This window comes from Molossus molossus, unplaced genomic scaffold, assembly GCF_014108415.1.
Source record: "Molossus molossus isolate mMolMol1 unplaced genomic scaffold, mMolMol1.p scaffold_m16_p_3, whole genome shotgun sequence".
NCBI lineage: Eukaryota > Metazoa > Chordata > Mammalia > Chiroptera > Molossidae > Molossus > Molossus molossus.
The window spans coordinates 67,496,276-67,513,286 of NW_023425366.1; the positions used below are offsets into that span (position 1 = coordinate 67,496,276).

Below are 17,011 nucleotides of genomic sequence, written 5' to 3' on the forward strand. Positions count from 1 at the left end.
CTCTGTAACTGTGGGTAAGTCACCTGTGAAAAGATGGGGTTGAACTACACAATTACCAAGGACCCTTATACTTGGTGATTCTATTATAGAGTGTAATACTGTCCCATAGAACTTTCTGCAATGGTAAAAATGATTAGTATCTGTGCTTTCCACTATGATAGCAATTAGACACCTGGCTATTGAGCCTATAATGTGAAGAATTGAATTTTTAATATCATTTCATTTTTATCAATCAAGATGTAAATAGCCACATGTGACCAGTAGCCATCACAGTGAATAAGTGCAGAAAGGTCTATACAATGTATAACATATGCAATCTATAATAATATGTTTGGAGGTGGGTAATTTTTAGAAAGCAGAACTAACATATATTCAGGGGAAAAAGGTAGATTAAAAGTTAAATGAGAGGAGAAATTTAGAACTCTCAGTGATGTGTCTTATTTTATCTCTGCCTACTGTGCTCACTTGAAACACAACTTGCCTTTCGTCTTTCTCCCGAGCACAGCAAGCACTCAGATAGTTTCAAGTGTAGCACAGAGGAGAGAGAGGGATGGATGGCCTAGGGCACTTTGGGCAATATCAGTGTCTCCTGGGAGGTTGGGGGCTCTAAGGCCTTGTCTTTATCCACAGGCAGAACGAACTCCCCCTACTCAAGGGGCCCATTCTTTAATCAGAAACAACCACAGCAAAGAGTGAAACAAGTAGCTCATTGTTGACAGAGAATCTAAGTAGATAAGAGTTCCCTGGTACCCTGGGATGTGGGTGTGTATTCTTGTCTTCATTTTTAAAAAAATCAGGAATGACTGCTATTAGTGGGGTTAATTTCTTGTTTCCATTCTGCTGCGGAATAAAGAATTTTAAAAATCTACCTTAAAACAAGGCTTGCACAGGGAATAAGAAGGGAATATACAAGATATATAGGATTTTTTTCCCCTCCTTTAATCTTGAATGCAAGCCTTGAGTGTACTGTAGAAGGCACTCTTATTTAAATACAGTGAATAAAACCTTTTTTTAAATCCCCAAACTTGTCTTGTCAAATAAACTTATCAAATAAACCATGTTCTATATGTAAAAAAAAAAAAAAAAAAAAAAAAATCTGTACTTTAAAAATCCCTTGAGAGCAAGAATGTTAAAATTTTTGTTATTGTATCCCACAGTGACAAATATAATTTCTAGCACAGAGTAGGTGCTCAATATTTCTCAAATAAATAAATGAGTTTTGCCATTTAGTTAAGTAAATATGTATAAATGACTACTGTGTATTTTATTGTTCAATTGAAAAACCCTCAAAGAAAAATGATTTTCCCTTTAGTATACCTTGAAATGAACTTACCTGGAGAACCTTTGCTGAATACAGTCAAAGCTGCCCTGAGGGTTGTCTTTACCCACATTTGACAAATAGAAGTTAAATGTATGCACTTCGTTGACAGGATCATTTCTGGGAATTTTGACAAGCTAAAAGGAGGGAAAAAGAGAAAAACACCTCAAATTATAAATTTTCTATGATCTGACAGCTCACTTTTTTTCTTTCAAGTAATGTTCATTTTATACCCAAACCCTATTGTGCGTTTATTTACAGCATTTAAATTAGCAAATCATCCAAGGGATCTGGCAAGCATGTCTATAACTCATTACATTCTCATGTCTACTTTTTACCCTAAAGTGCCAGTAATCACTTCTCAGTAATTAGTTTGAGAGGAACTGTCTTCATTGCAGATAAACAAATGATTACAGTCCACATGAAAGAATTATTAGTGGCCCTGGCCGGTTTGGCTCAGCGGTTAGAGCGTCGGCCTGCGGTCCGGAGAGACCCGGGTTCGGTTCCCGCTAAGGGCATGTACTTCGGTTGCAGTTTGTCCCCAGCCCTGGTTGGTCGTGCGGGTGGCAGCCACTCGATGTGTCCCTTCACATCGATGTTTCTGTCTCTCTCTCCCTTCCTCTCTCTCCCTCCCACTCTATCTGTACAAAAAATGGAAAAATATCCTCGGGTGAGGATAAAAAAAAAAAAAAAGAATTATTAGTGAAATGGCCAAAAAGTTAGTCCTCTTTTGACCCACACAGGTTCTCTCTGGCTAACATGACCCCCCTGCTGAATAGCTTCTACATATTTAAATACTCTCTAAAATAGAGTCCATATCCTAATCTTTTGTTCTCTTATTATATACACATTTAATTTAAATCTTGCTACTTTGATTAATATTTTTGAAGACTAATTAGCAGTATAAGGTGAATGCTCTAGTTACATTCACATCAAAATGCAACCCTTATTCATCCTTATGCTTATAGAACAGGGTTAGCAGCCTACTGAGATTGATTTTGCAGGGCAGTCCAAGGCTGAGCCTCAGGCAACACTGTGAAACAGGAGTATGTTTCCTATGCTCTTGCTCAAAGTCTGGTTTCTCCACTAGATGAGGGAAGGGACAGGGTTGTTCTAGGTGACTGAGCCACTGCACTGGGCTCATATTCCTGGCATAAAGTAGAATCTCAATAAACATCTATGAACAAATTAACTGGAACATTCTCACTGTGTTTCAACTGCTCCACCCTTTCTAGCTCCTGAGACCTTATTCTTTTGGGTCTTCAGGGGCCACCATTGGTGATAATTACAAAAAAGATTCATTGGCATCAGTGTTAAATATGACATCCTGCTCTCCAGCCCCCAAATACATAGTCTTAGTAATTTAGTAGCCAGTTGGAGGGAAAAGTGTTTTATAATTCTCATTCTTCCGCCCAAACCTGTTCTTTCTATGATTGGAAGATGCCGTGTGTGTGTGTGTGTGTGTGTGTGTGTGAGCACACACTCATAAATATGCTAGTAAGCAAGTGTAAGTATGTGTGACTTCTGCTTGGCCCTCCAAAACACCCTGCAACTCTGACTTACTCACTCTAAAAGACTCCTAACTTTTGACTTACAGAAAAGTATTTGGAGCCACAATTCCAATTCACACCCCATCTCTAAAAAAGTAAAGAAAGGTAAGAAGGGAGACAATTTGCAGTGTATGGCACATAGTAGACATGCAATAAATGTTTGTTTAAAAAAGGAACAAGGATAAAAAATAAGAAGTCAAAGAAAAACATCTTTTCAAAGGAGTTTCAGAAGAATCATGTAGAGCCTGGAAGACCAAATTTCACCAAAGATGTTGAATATTAGGTAATACTCCACAGAGCCTCCACCATCCATGAATTTAAACTATCTTTGACTTTCTATTTCAAATTAGTTCCCATTCCTAGCATAATAAACCTCTACATTTATTATCTACTCTATAAATTATATCATGTTTGGGCCCTAAAATTACTCGTTTCCCCAAATTTCTCCTATTTCTAAAAATCTGGACCTTTGTGAGTAAGTCTTAATTTATTCTGTCTCTAACTATATATACATCAGGACAGCCGCACAAAAAAGAATCACCTAGTCTAAAATGTCAGTAGGGCCAGGGTTGAGAAACTATGGATTAGAAATAGAAATAGGTCAGTCCCTTAAAAGAGAAGTCAGAGAATTCTGATTTCACTGACTTCTGAACATTAATAAAGAAGTGGAGGGAAAAATAATATAATTAAAGAAATAAAGGTACCCATTTTATTTCAAACAAAAGGAGCCATTTCAACCTATTTAAAACACTTATTCCAAAAAAACAAAAACAAAAACTTTATTCCAGTTTTATAAGTTCCAATTACAAGACACTGAAAAGTAAGTAAGTGCACATGAGCCACATTTACAGTTATATTTAGTCTCAAAATGAGAAAGGATCACTTCAGGATAAAGAAAGTGAATCTTTGTAGTGACAGTCTCTGAGAATTCTATTTCCTTAGTAAGTTCCAAAAACCTCAATGGCAATAGTAATATCTTAAAAAACTAGGATAGTTTTTCAACTTAAAAACACACACAACAAAGTTAACACTTATCTGGAGAGTGCCTGTGATCCCTGCCATTCCTCTTTATTCTTACATATACTACACATATCAAAAGTTCTCAGGCTGCTAACTACCAGTGACAAGCAATCTTTGTCCTCAGTTCTGTGGCAGAAAGGTAATATGGGGGAGAATGACAGCAGGACTTCTCCACAATCTCTCCTACCCACTGTCCCATTTTGTGGGCATATGTGTGTGAGCTTGTGGATGGAGCTAGGGGAAGGCATCAGGGCAAAATTATATTCATTTCGACACCCAAGGGTGAATCTGGTTGCATATCACAGTATTTTTTCCAGCTGTGGAGGTGGGGTGAGTGTTGAAGGTTAAGGAATGATGAGGGAACATGGTGTTCTGAGTTTCTACATCACTTTTCCTCAGTGGTTTTTAGAGTAGTAGCAATGCAGACGGTACAGACTGACCTAATCTCAGACTTTTCCTGAAAAAGATCTGAGTAAAATGTTACCAAACGATTTTTATATCTTTAAAATGTCAAAAGCTTACATTACATGGTCTATATGTATAGTGTATCTAATTTCCTGAAGACGGTACAAATTAGATAAAATTTTATTTGTATCAATGTCTAAATATACTCTTAAGAATAAAATGGATGTACAAAGGAGCACTTTTATTCATTGGTGGTAAATCTGCATAACAGTTTGGCCCTGGGCAGTAAAGCAGGAGACTGACTTAGCAAGAAAGAGCAGATGGTGCATGACAATTAGGGTAGGCGGGGTGGAGGGAAGGGAGGCTTCAGAATTAAACCAAGGGGACCTCAGAGTGAGCCAGAGCCTGGTGGAACTGTTGAAGGCCACAGTTAAGGTGGGACTTGAGACCTTATCTAATCAAGGGTAATAAATGAGACATTTCAGAGATCAGACATGAGAGAAACTTGTGAATACTCATCACTCATCTCTCTGACATACAGGAGCCTATTCCACAGCTTGTCTAGACAGTAAAATAGGGATCAGTCTTTTCTTCAAGAATGGACACAAAGCATTTTCTTATATTGGCCTTTGAATTTAGAGATGAAAATTAAATGTATGTTATTGGCAGGCCTAGGGTTAGCTTCTGAGGACTGGGCTAGCCATCATGGAAAAAAAAATTCTGAGATCTGATTTAGAAACAATCTTGGAAGAGTATCCCTTTTTGTGATAGGAACTTCTCAATTTTAATTATAGTATTTTAAGCTTTTTCTCGAGGTCAGTGGGAATATCTTTATATTAAGGATCTGTGGTCAGCTTGAAATTTTTAGCTCAAGGCTTTAAGAATTAAATATTTTTAAGATATCAAAGACTATGATTCCAAACAGCTTCTTATTTGAAATAAAGAACATAAAAATATAGCACCAAGTTTGTGCAAATGGAAAAGCAGATTTTAAATTTCATTCCAAAAATTAAAGATTGGAAATCAAAGATTTAGGACCACAAGCCACAACCCTCCTCCCAAACTCCAGTCTGTCTTTGATAAAAAGCTATGAAGAAAAAGTTTCAGGCAACTTTCAGACATTTATAATTAACATAAACACTGTATATCAAGATTTGTAAGTCAGGCTTGTAATTATTCTCAGATACAAGCTCAGGCATGTGGCAATGAAATACTGTCTGAAAGGTCATTTCAACATCAAGTCACGGGTCTCTATTTACACAGGATGCAGGGCAGAAATGCAATGTGCACATTGCTGCAAATTTCTCACACAGGTGCACTAACACCTGCTTAAAAGTCATTGGTACCTTTATACAGAGGTTTTTTTTACCCTTAAATCAAATACTTTCTACTTGATATTGGATTGAGGTAACACATTAGATTAAAAATAAGACCATTAGGTTTTTCTTTAACATTTAACATAAATGCTTTATTATTTTGTGGGTATTACAAATAATTTAAACTCACAGAAGCTTTTCTTACACAGTAATTCTATGAGTTTTAATATCCAATCTTTTCTGCTACGGTGACTGTAAACACCCAATGAGATGCTGACCCAGCAGTACCACAGCTTGATATGATAATGCTTGGTCTTTATTTTTATTACTATTTTTTTACCTTTTTTTTTTTTTTTTAGATGGAGTGGAAGGGAGGGAGGGAGAGAGAGAGAAACATCCATGTGAGAGAGAGACATCGACTGGTTGCCTCCTGAATGACCCCAACCAGGGCTGAGGATCGAATCTGCAATCCAGGTATGTGCCCTTGACTGGGAATCAAACCTGTGACACTTTGGTCCATGGGCCGATGCTCTAATTGCTGAGCTGGCCATGGCTGCTTGGTCTTTAAAGCAGACTCATAGTGCTGATAGGTTCTTTGAGATCATCTAGTTGAATTTCTTTATTTTATAGAAAAGTGACTTGCTCAAGGTTATGACTCTATTTAACACTGCAACTCCTATACCCCTAACCCTAGGGCCTCCATGTTTGTCTAAACACTTAATACCTGTACTATTTACAGATTATTTTTATTGTCTTTCTCCCCTGACTATAACATAATCCTTGGAAAGATGGAGGCTTTTGTCTGGTTTGTTCCCTGTAGATATCACCAGCATCTCAAACAATGTGTAGCCCAAAGTAGTCACTCCACATGTTTGTTGAATGAATGAAGATGTTGATTAATGCCTGAGCCAGCACTAGAACAATCGGAGTGCCTTCTTTTTTCCACCAATGTTTCCAAAGCATGTTGAAAAGTTTCCTTATATAAAAAAGGGGTTCTATCTTCATATAAATTTGGAAAATGCCTGGTTAAACAAAACAACTCTTCTTGCTGTAGATCCTTTTTATATTAAATAGTAGTTTCCCATGCCCTTGCTGGTTTGGTTCAACGGTTGGAGCGTCGGCCTGTGGACCAGAGAGACCGGGGTTCGGTTCCCGCTAGGGACACATACCAAAAAAAATTAAAGTAAAAAAATTAAATAGTAGTTTCCCAATTTGTATGACATCAGAACCCACCTCCTCTGGTATCTCAGGAGGCCAACCTGGCTCTTAGTATTTTATTTTTTTAATCCTCACCTGAGGACACTTTTTGATATTTTGTTCAGATAGAGTGAGAGGGAGAGAGAAAGAGAGAAAGATTGACGTGAAAGGGACACATTGAGTGGCTGCCATCCACACGACCCAACCAGGGCCGGGGACAAACTGCAACCGAGGTACGTGCCCTTAGTGGGAACCGAACCCGGGTCTCTCCAGACCGCAGGCCGACGCTCTAATTGCTGAGCCAAACCAGCCAGGGCTTACCTGGCCCTTAGTGTTATTTGACAACTATATCTATTATTTTACTATATATAAACTATATATCTTAGTTTGGATATAGATAAAGACAGCTACAAACATTTAAACATTATAATTCCCTAATCCTTTCCAGGCTCTTAATGATTCTGTCATTTCCTAACAATCTAGAAAACTCAGTTCAGCATTTGCATGTACTGTTCAGGTTTCAGAGTTTAGGGGCAGCATAAAAAATCTAGAATCAGAACAGAAAATAGAAACCTCAACCTGAAAGCCACAAGTCCTGTTTTTCAAACTAGAGCAGCAGTTATGACTTAAGGCCTAACATTATGGGTTTAGGGAAGGAAAAAAAAAAAAACCTCTCAGATCAGTCCAGCTGTGGAAACCAATGTCATGGTGGGTGCAGGAGAGTAGGAAAGGGAGGTTTATCTTTCTTTGGCAATACAAAAAGTTAAGTAGTACTAGAGAAATCAATAAGAACTAAATATTCCCACTGCAGGAAATGGCCAGGGTAGACAAGGTCCCATACGCACTAGAAACATCTGAAATTTCCACATGATACTTGACTGAGGCTATTAGTGCAAAATGCAAAATCTAGCACAAAGAGAAATACTGGCAATTATCAAAAACATTCAGGCCATGTATCAATTAATATGTGTAATTCAGAAAAAATTAACCCCATTTGTTTGCTTACATTCTTCCTCTTTAGCAAAATGTATATAAAGGAAAAAAGTAAAGTAGAATTATCTTTCCCTATTATTCTTCACATAACTTCTTTAGATCCTGTTATTAGAATTTCTTACAAAGTTCTTGATGAAAGGATACAGTAAGCCAATACTGAGATTTCTTCATTCGGTTACTTCTGTGGGATATGGTCTTATTAGAAAAATCATTTCTTGAGAATTGCATTTTCATCCCTAATGTATTCTTTAAAAGTTATGGCCATTTTGGAAAAACCATAAATGGCAACATTTCAAAACTAATATAAAATCAGCCTTCTAAATGTATCTAATAAGATGACGTTGATTGATGGATTTGTTCATTTAATTCATTTATTCCATAAATATTAACTGAGTGCCTACTGTGTGAGGCACCGTTCTAGTTTCTGTGATACATTAATACATAAAACTAACAAAGGTTCCTGCCATAGTGGCACATATGTATAGAAATCCAGAGGTAAGAGGATGGTGACCTGGACCAAGAAATGGAGAAAAGTGGATGGATTTGTGATACATTTTGCAGGTAGAGGCAGCAAGATTCCAAGACATATTAAATGTGAGGAGTGAAAGAAAGAGAAAAATCAAGGATGACACTAATGTGGTTTTTCTTAAAAGACTGGAGTTGTGTGTGTATGTACATATATACATATATGTGTTTATATAAGGGTATACAGTATTTTGAATATCATAATGAGTATCTTAATATAACTGAATCCACACCAGCTAAGTGCACTAAAATACAAATGACCAATGCTGGTTTCACCAGCTAAAAGGGGGCTTCAAAGTGAGTTCTGTTATGACTCATTTTGTAGTGTCATGGCTAAAAATTATTTAGAAAAGACCAGGTGGCTGGGTCTTTTGGTTGGTAACTGGGTATTTCCAGAAAAAAAAAATGTGTGTGTGTGTGTGTGTGTGTGTGGCGGGGGGTGACAGTTATTGGCAGGGGAAAGATGCAAATGGCAAATACCAGAGATATTGTATCAGGGAAAAGGTATATGGGCTATGAAGCATGAGAGAATAGAAAATCTGTATTTGAAAATTACTGCAAAACTGATTTAAATGCCAAAGTAGCTTTTAGAAGAAAAGTGAGAGAGCAATTGAGAAAATCTAAGAAGTTTGTTCAAACTTTATGACTGAGCTAATCCACAAGTTTTTCTTTGATAGCAAAAATAAAAACCACTCATTTAGTTTTGTAACTATCATAAAACTGCTTTTCATTTTCATTTTAACCAGTCTCTTCTACAATCTACGTATATTCCTTACACTCAGTGCTTATATAGAAAATAATTATCATCTTATCCCTAAATCTGCCCACCCTCTCCACCCTCCCACATCATCTATCTCCCAATTAATAAACTGCTATTCATCTAGTTACTGAGGTTGGTGGCATCCTGGGGAGTCAACCTGGACTCTTCTCTCACGCCACTGAACACTCTTCAACATCCAGATAACCATAGCCCTACAGCTTTTACTTCCTAAATTCTCTCTCAAATGTATGTTCTCATCTTCTTCCTCTGCTTTGGCTCAATAACACATTTTGCTTAGACAATGTGTCTTTCAATCTCTACTTTTGCCTGTTCTTGGTCCCAACCTCTAATCACTCAGCTGCCAAAACTAGTCTCATAAAATGCCAGTCTGATCATGTCAGTCCTAAGAATAATTTATTTCTTCACGGCTCCCTACTATATATCTGCCACATATATAGTCTAACCTCTTTAATAGGACATATGAGGTTCCTTCTCAAGAGAAGGGCCTGTGCCTTATGCTTCACTTGTACTTGATGTCTCCACTTCTTATCTTGGCTTGTGCTAACTTATCCTTTATTTCAGACTCATCTCATAAGCCCTTCCCTCAGGGAGCCTTTCCTTCCCCAGGGAGATGGGTTTAGAAGCCCGTGTCAGGGTCCCCATAGCCCCTTGGTCCCTCTCTACTGCTGCCTTCACTGCACTGCATACGGAGTACTTGTTTATGTGTCATCCTTTCCACCAGACTTTGAGCTCTTTGGGAATGAGGGACATGGTCCTACTTCCACATGGATTTGAAACACAGTAAATACCTACTAAAAATTTATTGGATTCATCTGAAGAAACTTGGGACTAGATTAAGTTCACTCAGAAGCAGCCTTATGATAAGGATACTAAAAATTTGGAGATGTAACTGAACAGATCACTTAAGAATCTGTGGAAAACCAGAACTCTCAGAGCAGGCAAAAAAAAAAAAAAAAAAAAATCTCACAGTTGCCTGCTGTGTGGTACAAATATCAAGATGAGAATGTTTCTGACCTCTCCTGTGCTATGTTTAGCCCAAAAACCTAGGCAAAGTGGCTTCTTGGGTTTGTGGGAATTAAATTTGTGTTTTATTTTTTAAAGTATCTTTATTAAACACTCACAGAATGCTCTGGCCTCACCAAATTCCATTTGAACATAAGATCCAGCGTCTTTAAAGCCACTTTATATTTTAAAGGATTGAGGGAGACCACACTAAATAATTCTCAACTTAGTAATTCTCCCGGTCAAGTAGGAAGCAGAATTATGTTTTAAAAATAATTTGTTTCCAAACCTGAATTCTATAAGAAAACAAAAATCTTAAATATATATGTCAATTTCCAAATTTATTGCCAATCTTCTCTTTTTCTTGCTCTCTTGAAGTCCTGAGGAAAGCTCTTTTTCTGTTGTACAGAATGAACTGCTGGAGAAGCATGGGTGGATTTAAAATGGACACATGGGCCCTGGCTGGTCTTGTTCAGTGGTTAGAGCATTGGCCTGCGGTCCAGAGAGACCCGGGTTCGATTCCCACTAAGGGCATGTACCGTGGTTGCAGTTGGGTCATGCAGGAGGCAGCCACTCGATGTGTCCCTTTCACGTCGATGTTTCTCTCTCTCTTCCTCTTTCTCCCTTCTACTCTATCTGAACAAGGAATGAAAAAATGTCCTTGGGCGAGGATTAAAAATAAATAAATAAATATTTTAAAAAATGGGCACATGGGAATCAGCTGTAGTTGTGCACATCTGGGGGAGAGACTGGTACTTAACAGAAGTGAATAGTCAAGATTAAGTTCCTGAAAGTGACCCAGGATTTTGCGATACACATGAATTTCACCCCACCCCAATCAATGTTACGATGAAAACTTGTAACTTCAGTACATAAATAACATTTAAGTCTGAAGACTATTTCTATACAGATTTGGATGTATATTTAACTCTTAATTCTCCATTTTTCAACATCGATAATATTCAAGCTTTTTTTTTAAAGCTACAGAATATTAAAAAAATCTTATGGGGAAAACTACTATGTATTATAAATAGAGTCAGAGCTGCTCTGGTTGAAGAAAGGGATAGCAAGCGACTGGGACTGCGAAGGCAGCCGCTATGGTAACATCACAAACCCCAGGCTCAGGGGACCAAAGACACAAAACCACAGCTCTACACTAAGGAAAAAGAAATAGCAACAAGATGTACCATAGCCAGAGGATATAATTGTTTTAATTAAACTTTACTCACATCTTAAATGACAAACATGAAAGATTATTTATAAAATACAAACTCTTTTGTGCCTTTCTTACATTCGTTAGTGCCAAATACTTGGATACCAAAGATAGGAAATGGTGTCCTGCTGCCTTGTTCTCTTTGCTTTTTAAAATGTTTCCTTTATTATTGGATCCCTCTGTATTTCCAGTTCAAAGTTGGGTCACCCTCAGTGTTTTGAGAAGAAAAAGTAAGAACGCTTTTACACACAGATGAAAAGGGAGCAGAGCAAGTAGGCTATATCTAGTGTACTAGACCATGAGCTGTGGAGCAAGCCCAGTTTCTAAGTCTCTCTTCAGAGTCTATTATCTGTGCTACCTGTAACTTACCTCTTTAATCCTGCTTCCTCATCAATACAATGTGGTTCATGATATTACCTCATATGGTTATTGTGAAGCTTAAAAAGATAAGCCATCTCACCATCATTCTCTGATTCAATCAGAACTAATCCTGTACGGTAATGGATGTCAACTAGAGTTTACAAATATCAAATCATTATGTTGTATGCCTGAAGCTAAGATAATGATATATGTCAATTATAGCTCAAAAATAGAAGAATAGATTTTTAAAAAGATAACTCATCTAAGATACTTGGCAAAATATCTGTCACACAGTATGTGTCCAAAGATGTTTGCTTTAGTGATGTAAAGACAATATTAGGGAGCTCACACTCTGATTCTGGCCTGTTTGATTCAAGTACACAGATGACTTCCTTGACATAATGTGTTTGGTTTTTAAAGTAATTTTCAAATGGTAAAGGACTGGTAATAAGTGCCCTATGGATATTCAAAACTTGACAATACTTATTCTGAATCCTTGGTATTTACAAAAAGTAAGGGGCTGTAAACTTTCAAGGTCAAAACTTAAGTTTGCTTAAACAGAAGCCAGAAGAAGCTACCTGGGAAGGCAAGCTACCTGGGAAGGCAAACAACCATAGCAATATTTCTTATTGTTTCAAACTCAGAGAGAAAAGACACAAGAATGAATAAGTCACCACAGATGTTTATGGAAGGCTGAAAAATTACAAAATGCCTGCTGTGCTCTAGAAGAGTAGCAAACACTGCTTCCCTGTGCCCTAGCCTCAAAGGAAATGCCACTTCAGAGCCCCAGAGAGCACAGATACTAGCTACAGCACAACAAGAAAACAAAGGAAATAGAATTAAGGGTTCTCACGGGAAACACAACTTTATGACTAAAGCATTCAATATTCATAAATGCAAACAATATTTTAAGGTTTGTGTTTCTTTTCTTGGGTCAAAACCTACAGTTTTTTAATTTTTATAAATCTCTTTTGAAACATTTATCCTAAAAATATGTTCCTTAGGTAAGGTCCATTTCATAAAATTTATTTCTATCCAGTTTTTGCTTGCTAATTTCCTTCAAGACTATAAAAGAAGTAAAACTATTTCTGATTTAATAAATACAGAACTAAAAATATTCATTTTTTGTTGTTAATCCTCATCAGAGAAACACTGACTGGTTGCCTCCCTTGCCTGGGAATCAAAGTCGAGACCCTTCAGTCCAAGGGCCAATGCTCTAACTGCTAAGCCAAAGTGGCAAGGGCTAACGACTAATTTTTAAGGATAGTATGCTTGAGTTATTGGTAAAGTCATCAAACCTATGTCTTCACATAGAAAAAGAAATATGTTGACAAAGAAAGGGCAATGGTTTACATTTAGACAGCTAAGGTAATTACTGTATTTGGATAATTCATATTGTAAAGCATTGGCTTGATTATCTTTTAGATAGTTACTTAAATCTGTTAGAAGGCAGATTCATGCACTCTAGGAGTCCTCAAACAATGAAACTATATGAGGCAGCAAACCATTTTATCCCCTTATTAAGAACTCACTTCATTGTCCCATTTTTATATATATATATATATATATATATCCCTGCCACCAGGCTTCATTGAAAGTTTGTAATATTCTTTTAAAAAAGACAGGCAGCCCTTGCTGAACAGTTTCAGTTGGTTAGAGTGTCATCCTGATATGCCAAGGTTACGGGGTTCGATCCCTGGTCAGGGCACATACAAGAATTAACCAGTGAATGCATAAATAAGTAGAACAACAAATTGACATTTCTCTCTCTCTCCCTCCCTCCCTCCTTCCTTCCTTTCCTCTCTAAAATTAAGCAATAAATTTAAAAAATTTTCTTTTTAAAGAAAGAAATTTTTTTAAATTTATAAGGGTAGAAATTCAAAAGCACTAAAGTATTCGGACAATAAACAATGATCAAGAGAAATAGAATGACAAAATATATAAAAAGTTAGAGAAATAGAGTAATTATTTCAAAGAAAGTCCATGAATTACTAAAATAAGAACTTCCTTCCACTATATTGGGAGAAACAAATAAAGAAATTAAAAACTCAAAACCATTCCTAACAATATCAGAGGGAGACAGCAAAACATTTGGTGATACTTCATATTGTGGTATTTTACCCATGCCAGATATTATCAAGCAAATCATAATGTCAGTTTTTAAACACTATCAAATAATTAATTTTGAAATTTAAAAAACATATATTCAATTTTGGCCAGGGGAAACACATCCTGATAGGCACTTAAAAACAGCTGTGAAAATAGCAGCAGCAGCTTTATGGGGGTGGGATGGGGGTGGGTTGGGCAACTGGGTGACAGCTACCAATAACTTTTGAAGCATTCATACCTTCTGACCTACTAATGCTGCATCTAGGAATCTAGCCTGAAGAAATAATTAGAAATGGAAATAAATATTTACACACAAGAATGTTCATCATAGAATTTCTGGTCAAGATGGCGACGTAGGGTAAACGTGGTACTCACCTCCTCCCACAACCACATCAAAATTATAACTAACCTACAGAACAACCAGCATTCAGAACCGCCTGAAATTGAGCTGACTGGAAGTCCTACAACTACGAAATTAAAGAAGCCACATGGAGACTGTGCTACAGAAGGAAGACCATGTGAGGGATCATTAAATAAGTGGCTGTCTTCAAGCCGGGAAGAGAGTACTCACCAGGAATTGAATTATTTTGTGCCTTGATCTAGGACTTCTAACCATAAGAACTGTTGTGCATCTGCTGGGTATTGGGTTTGGCTTGTTCTTTTTGTGCATTTTAATCTGGAGGAGACAGTGTCCTGAAACTCCATCTACCAGGACAGGTGGAGGAGGGAAGGGTGCCCAGATAAACTGCTCCAAAGGGCATTTTCTCTCTGTGCTGACTGGTAGATCAAGAGATTTAAGGTGTGACTGATGCAGCTTGAGTTAGGGCCTCACCATCTAGACATGTGTCCCAGGAATTGGGAACCCATGGACCGTGGTCTTGTCATCAGTGATGTTAAAATGGACACTGTGAGAAGGGCCCAGCCACTTTGTGCCTATGTTCACCAAGCCTTTTCTGCACCAGCTTGCTTGGTGCTTTCGTTTCCTTCTAGCCTTGCTTTGTTCCCCCAACTTCCCCTTCCCCACACACCACCCTGCCTGCCTTCCAGTTGTCTGCCATTCCACTGCATTAACATGAACTACTCCAACTGGATTTTCTATTATTATATTAAATTACTAAAACAGTGATGAGCAAGCTTTAGCCTTCTTTGCCATGATTTTTGTTTAGTTCATCTGGGTGGCAATATCTGCCCATAAAACAATGACTTTAAAATGGCATCCTGTATGTTTTTCAAATCAACCTTTCTAAGGTAAAATTTACATAAAATGAAAGAACCTATTTGAAGTTTACAGTTCAGTAAGTTTTTATTATTATTATTTTTTTTTATCGTCACCCGAGGACATTTTTGCATTTATTTTCAGATAGAGTGAGAGGGAGAAAGGGATAAAGAGAGAGAGAGAGAAACATCGACGTGATAAAGACACATCGACTGGCCAGGGATGAACTGCAACCTAGGTACGTGCCCTTAGCAGGAACTGAATCTGGGACTCTCTGGTCCATGGGCTGATGTTCTAACTGCTGAGCCAAACTGGCCAGGGCCAGTTCAGTAAGTTTTGACACATGTGTACCCTTAAGTATTATGCTAAGTGAATAAATCAGATAGAGAAAGACAAATACCATATGATTTCACTTGTACATGGAATCTAAAAAACAAAATAAACAAAACAAAAACAAACTCAGAGAACAAACTGGTGGTCATCAGATGGGAAGGGGGGTTGGGGAAATGGATGAAAAAGGTAAAGGAATTAAGAAGTACAAATTGGCAGTTATAAAAATATTTGTGTGGATATAAAGTACAGCATGGGAAATATTATCCATAATATTGTAGTAATTGTATGGTGTCAGATAGGTACTAGACATATGAGGTTGATCACTTTGTAAGTTACATAAATGTCTGATCACTATGTTGTACACCTGAAACTAATATTGTGTCAACTGTAATGGAAAAGCAAATTTTTTTAAAATGCTAAAATAAAAAAGAATGTTCATCATATCATTACTGTTATATAGAAACTATGTAAGTAATAGGTAAAGGCTAAAGAAATGCTAGTGCATCTATAAAATGAAATGTTAGGTAGCTATTTAAAAGTAACTTTTACTACTAAACGACGGGAAAATTCTTGTGATTATATGTTAAATAGAAAAATCAGGATATAAAAAAGCAGTAAATACACTGTGAATGCAATTTTTTAAAAGGTATTTGTGAATATAAAAAAAAAAGACTAGAAGAAATTCAACACTAACTGGTTTTTGATGTTAGGGACATTTATTATTCATCTTTATCCTTGTGTGTGCTTTTATAATTTTCAAATGTGAATTAATTTGTTTTTCTCTGAGAAAAACAATAAATTCTGCTTTAAAAAATACTTAGAATTTAAGTTTTCACTACGACATTTGCTCTTCATGACTTAATCACCTTAAATGTTTTTGAAAAAAATGTATTTTTTTACAGACTCAGAAATTGTGAAATACTATAAGATATCCAAAATTAATCCTAACTCATAATTCTCTTATTTGAGTTCTCTGGGGAAGGAACAGAACACTGTCTTCCTTAAAAAACAAAACAAAAAGCAAAACACCAAACATCTAGTACAAGGTTTTTCTTTAGTCAAATACAAAACTCTCAAACAGCTGTGAAAATATGTCAGCATCATCTTTACTGTTTAGTGGAAATGGAACACCCTTGAGTACCTTTCCTCCCTCCTAATCTGTAAAGACTGACTTTAATGAATCACCAACACAATTAGATTAGGAGAAAACTAAAATGCATTCAGATTAGTCATTAGAAAAATTTTTTAGTATTGATTAGTAGAGTATTAATATACTCATCAATATGGCTATGCCTTATATTCTCACTCTAAAATAAGATATCCCCAACATAACTGAGTGACTATTAAACACTCTAAGTATCATAAATACTATGGCTGCTTCATTACCAATCCACTAATACTGTGGGCCCAACTTAGTTCTCCTTAATCATTTCTCTACTGTATTCTGAGTTTTATTACCTGAAGTTCCCTAAGACTCTTATTTTTTTAAAATTCAACTGACTACTGACTACTACTTTTCATTCCTACAATCTGACCTTTCTAGACCTGACCCATCCCCAGGGGAATTCACAACATTCCTGGCTCCAAAATATCAACTGTTAACTCAGAAAGGAAAGTGGTCTCTTCTCCCAAGTCACTGATAATACCAACACTTTTGCCTGTACCTTCCTTCT

General features: G+C 36.8%; 1 protein-coding gene across 1 annotated transcript in view; it reads right to left on the reverse strand.

Moving 5' to 3' along the window:
- The window catches only part of ELL2 (elongation factor for RNA polymerase II 2), an 85,565-nt gene that overhangs the window by 32,953 nt on the left and 35,601 nt on the right, over positions 1-17,011 (reverse strand). The window contains exon 3 of the mRNA XM_036280484.1: positions 1,334-1,455. Within this exon, the coding sequence (XP_036136377.1) occupies positions 1,334-1,455 (122 nt within the window). The remainder of the gene's footprint in view (positions 1-1,333; positions 1,456-17,011) is intronic.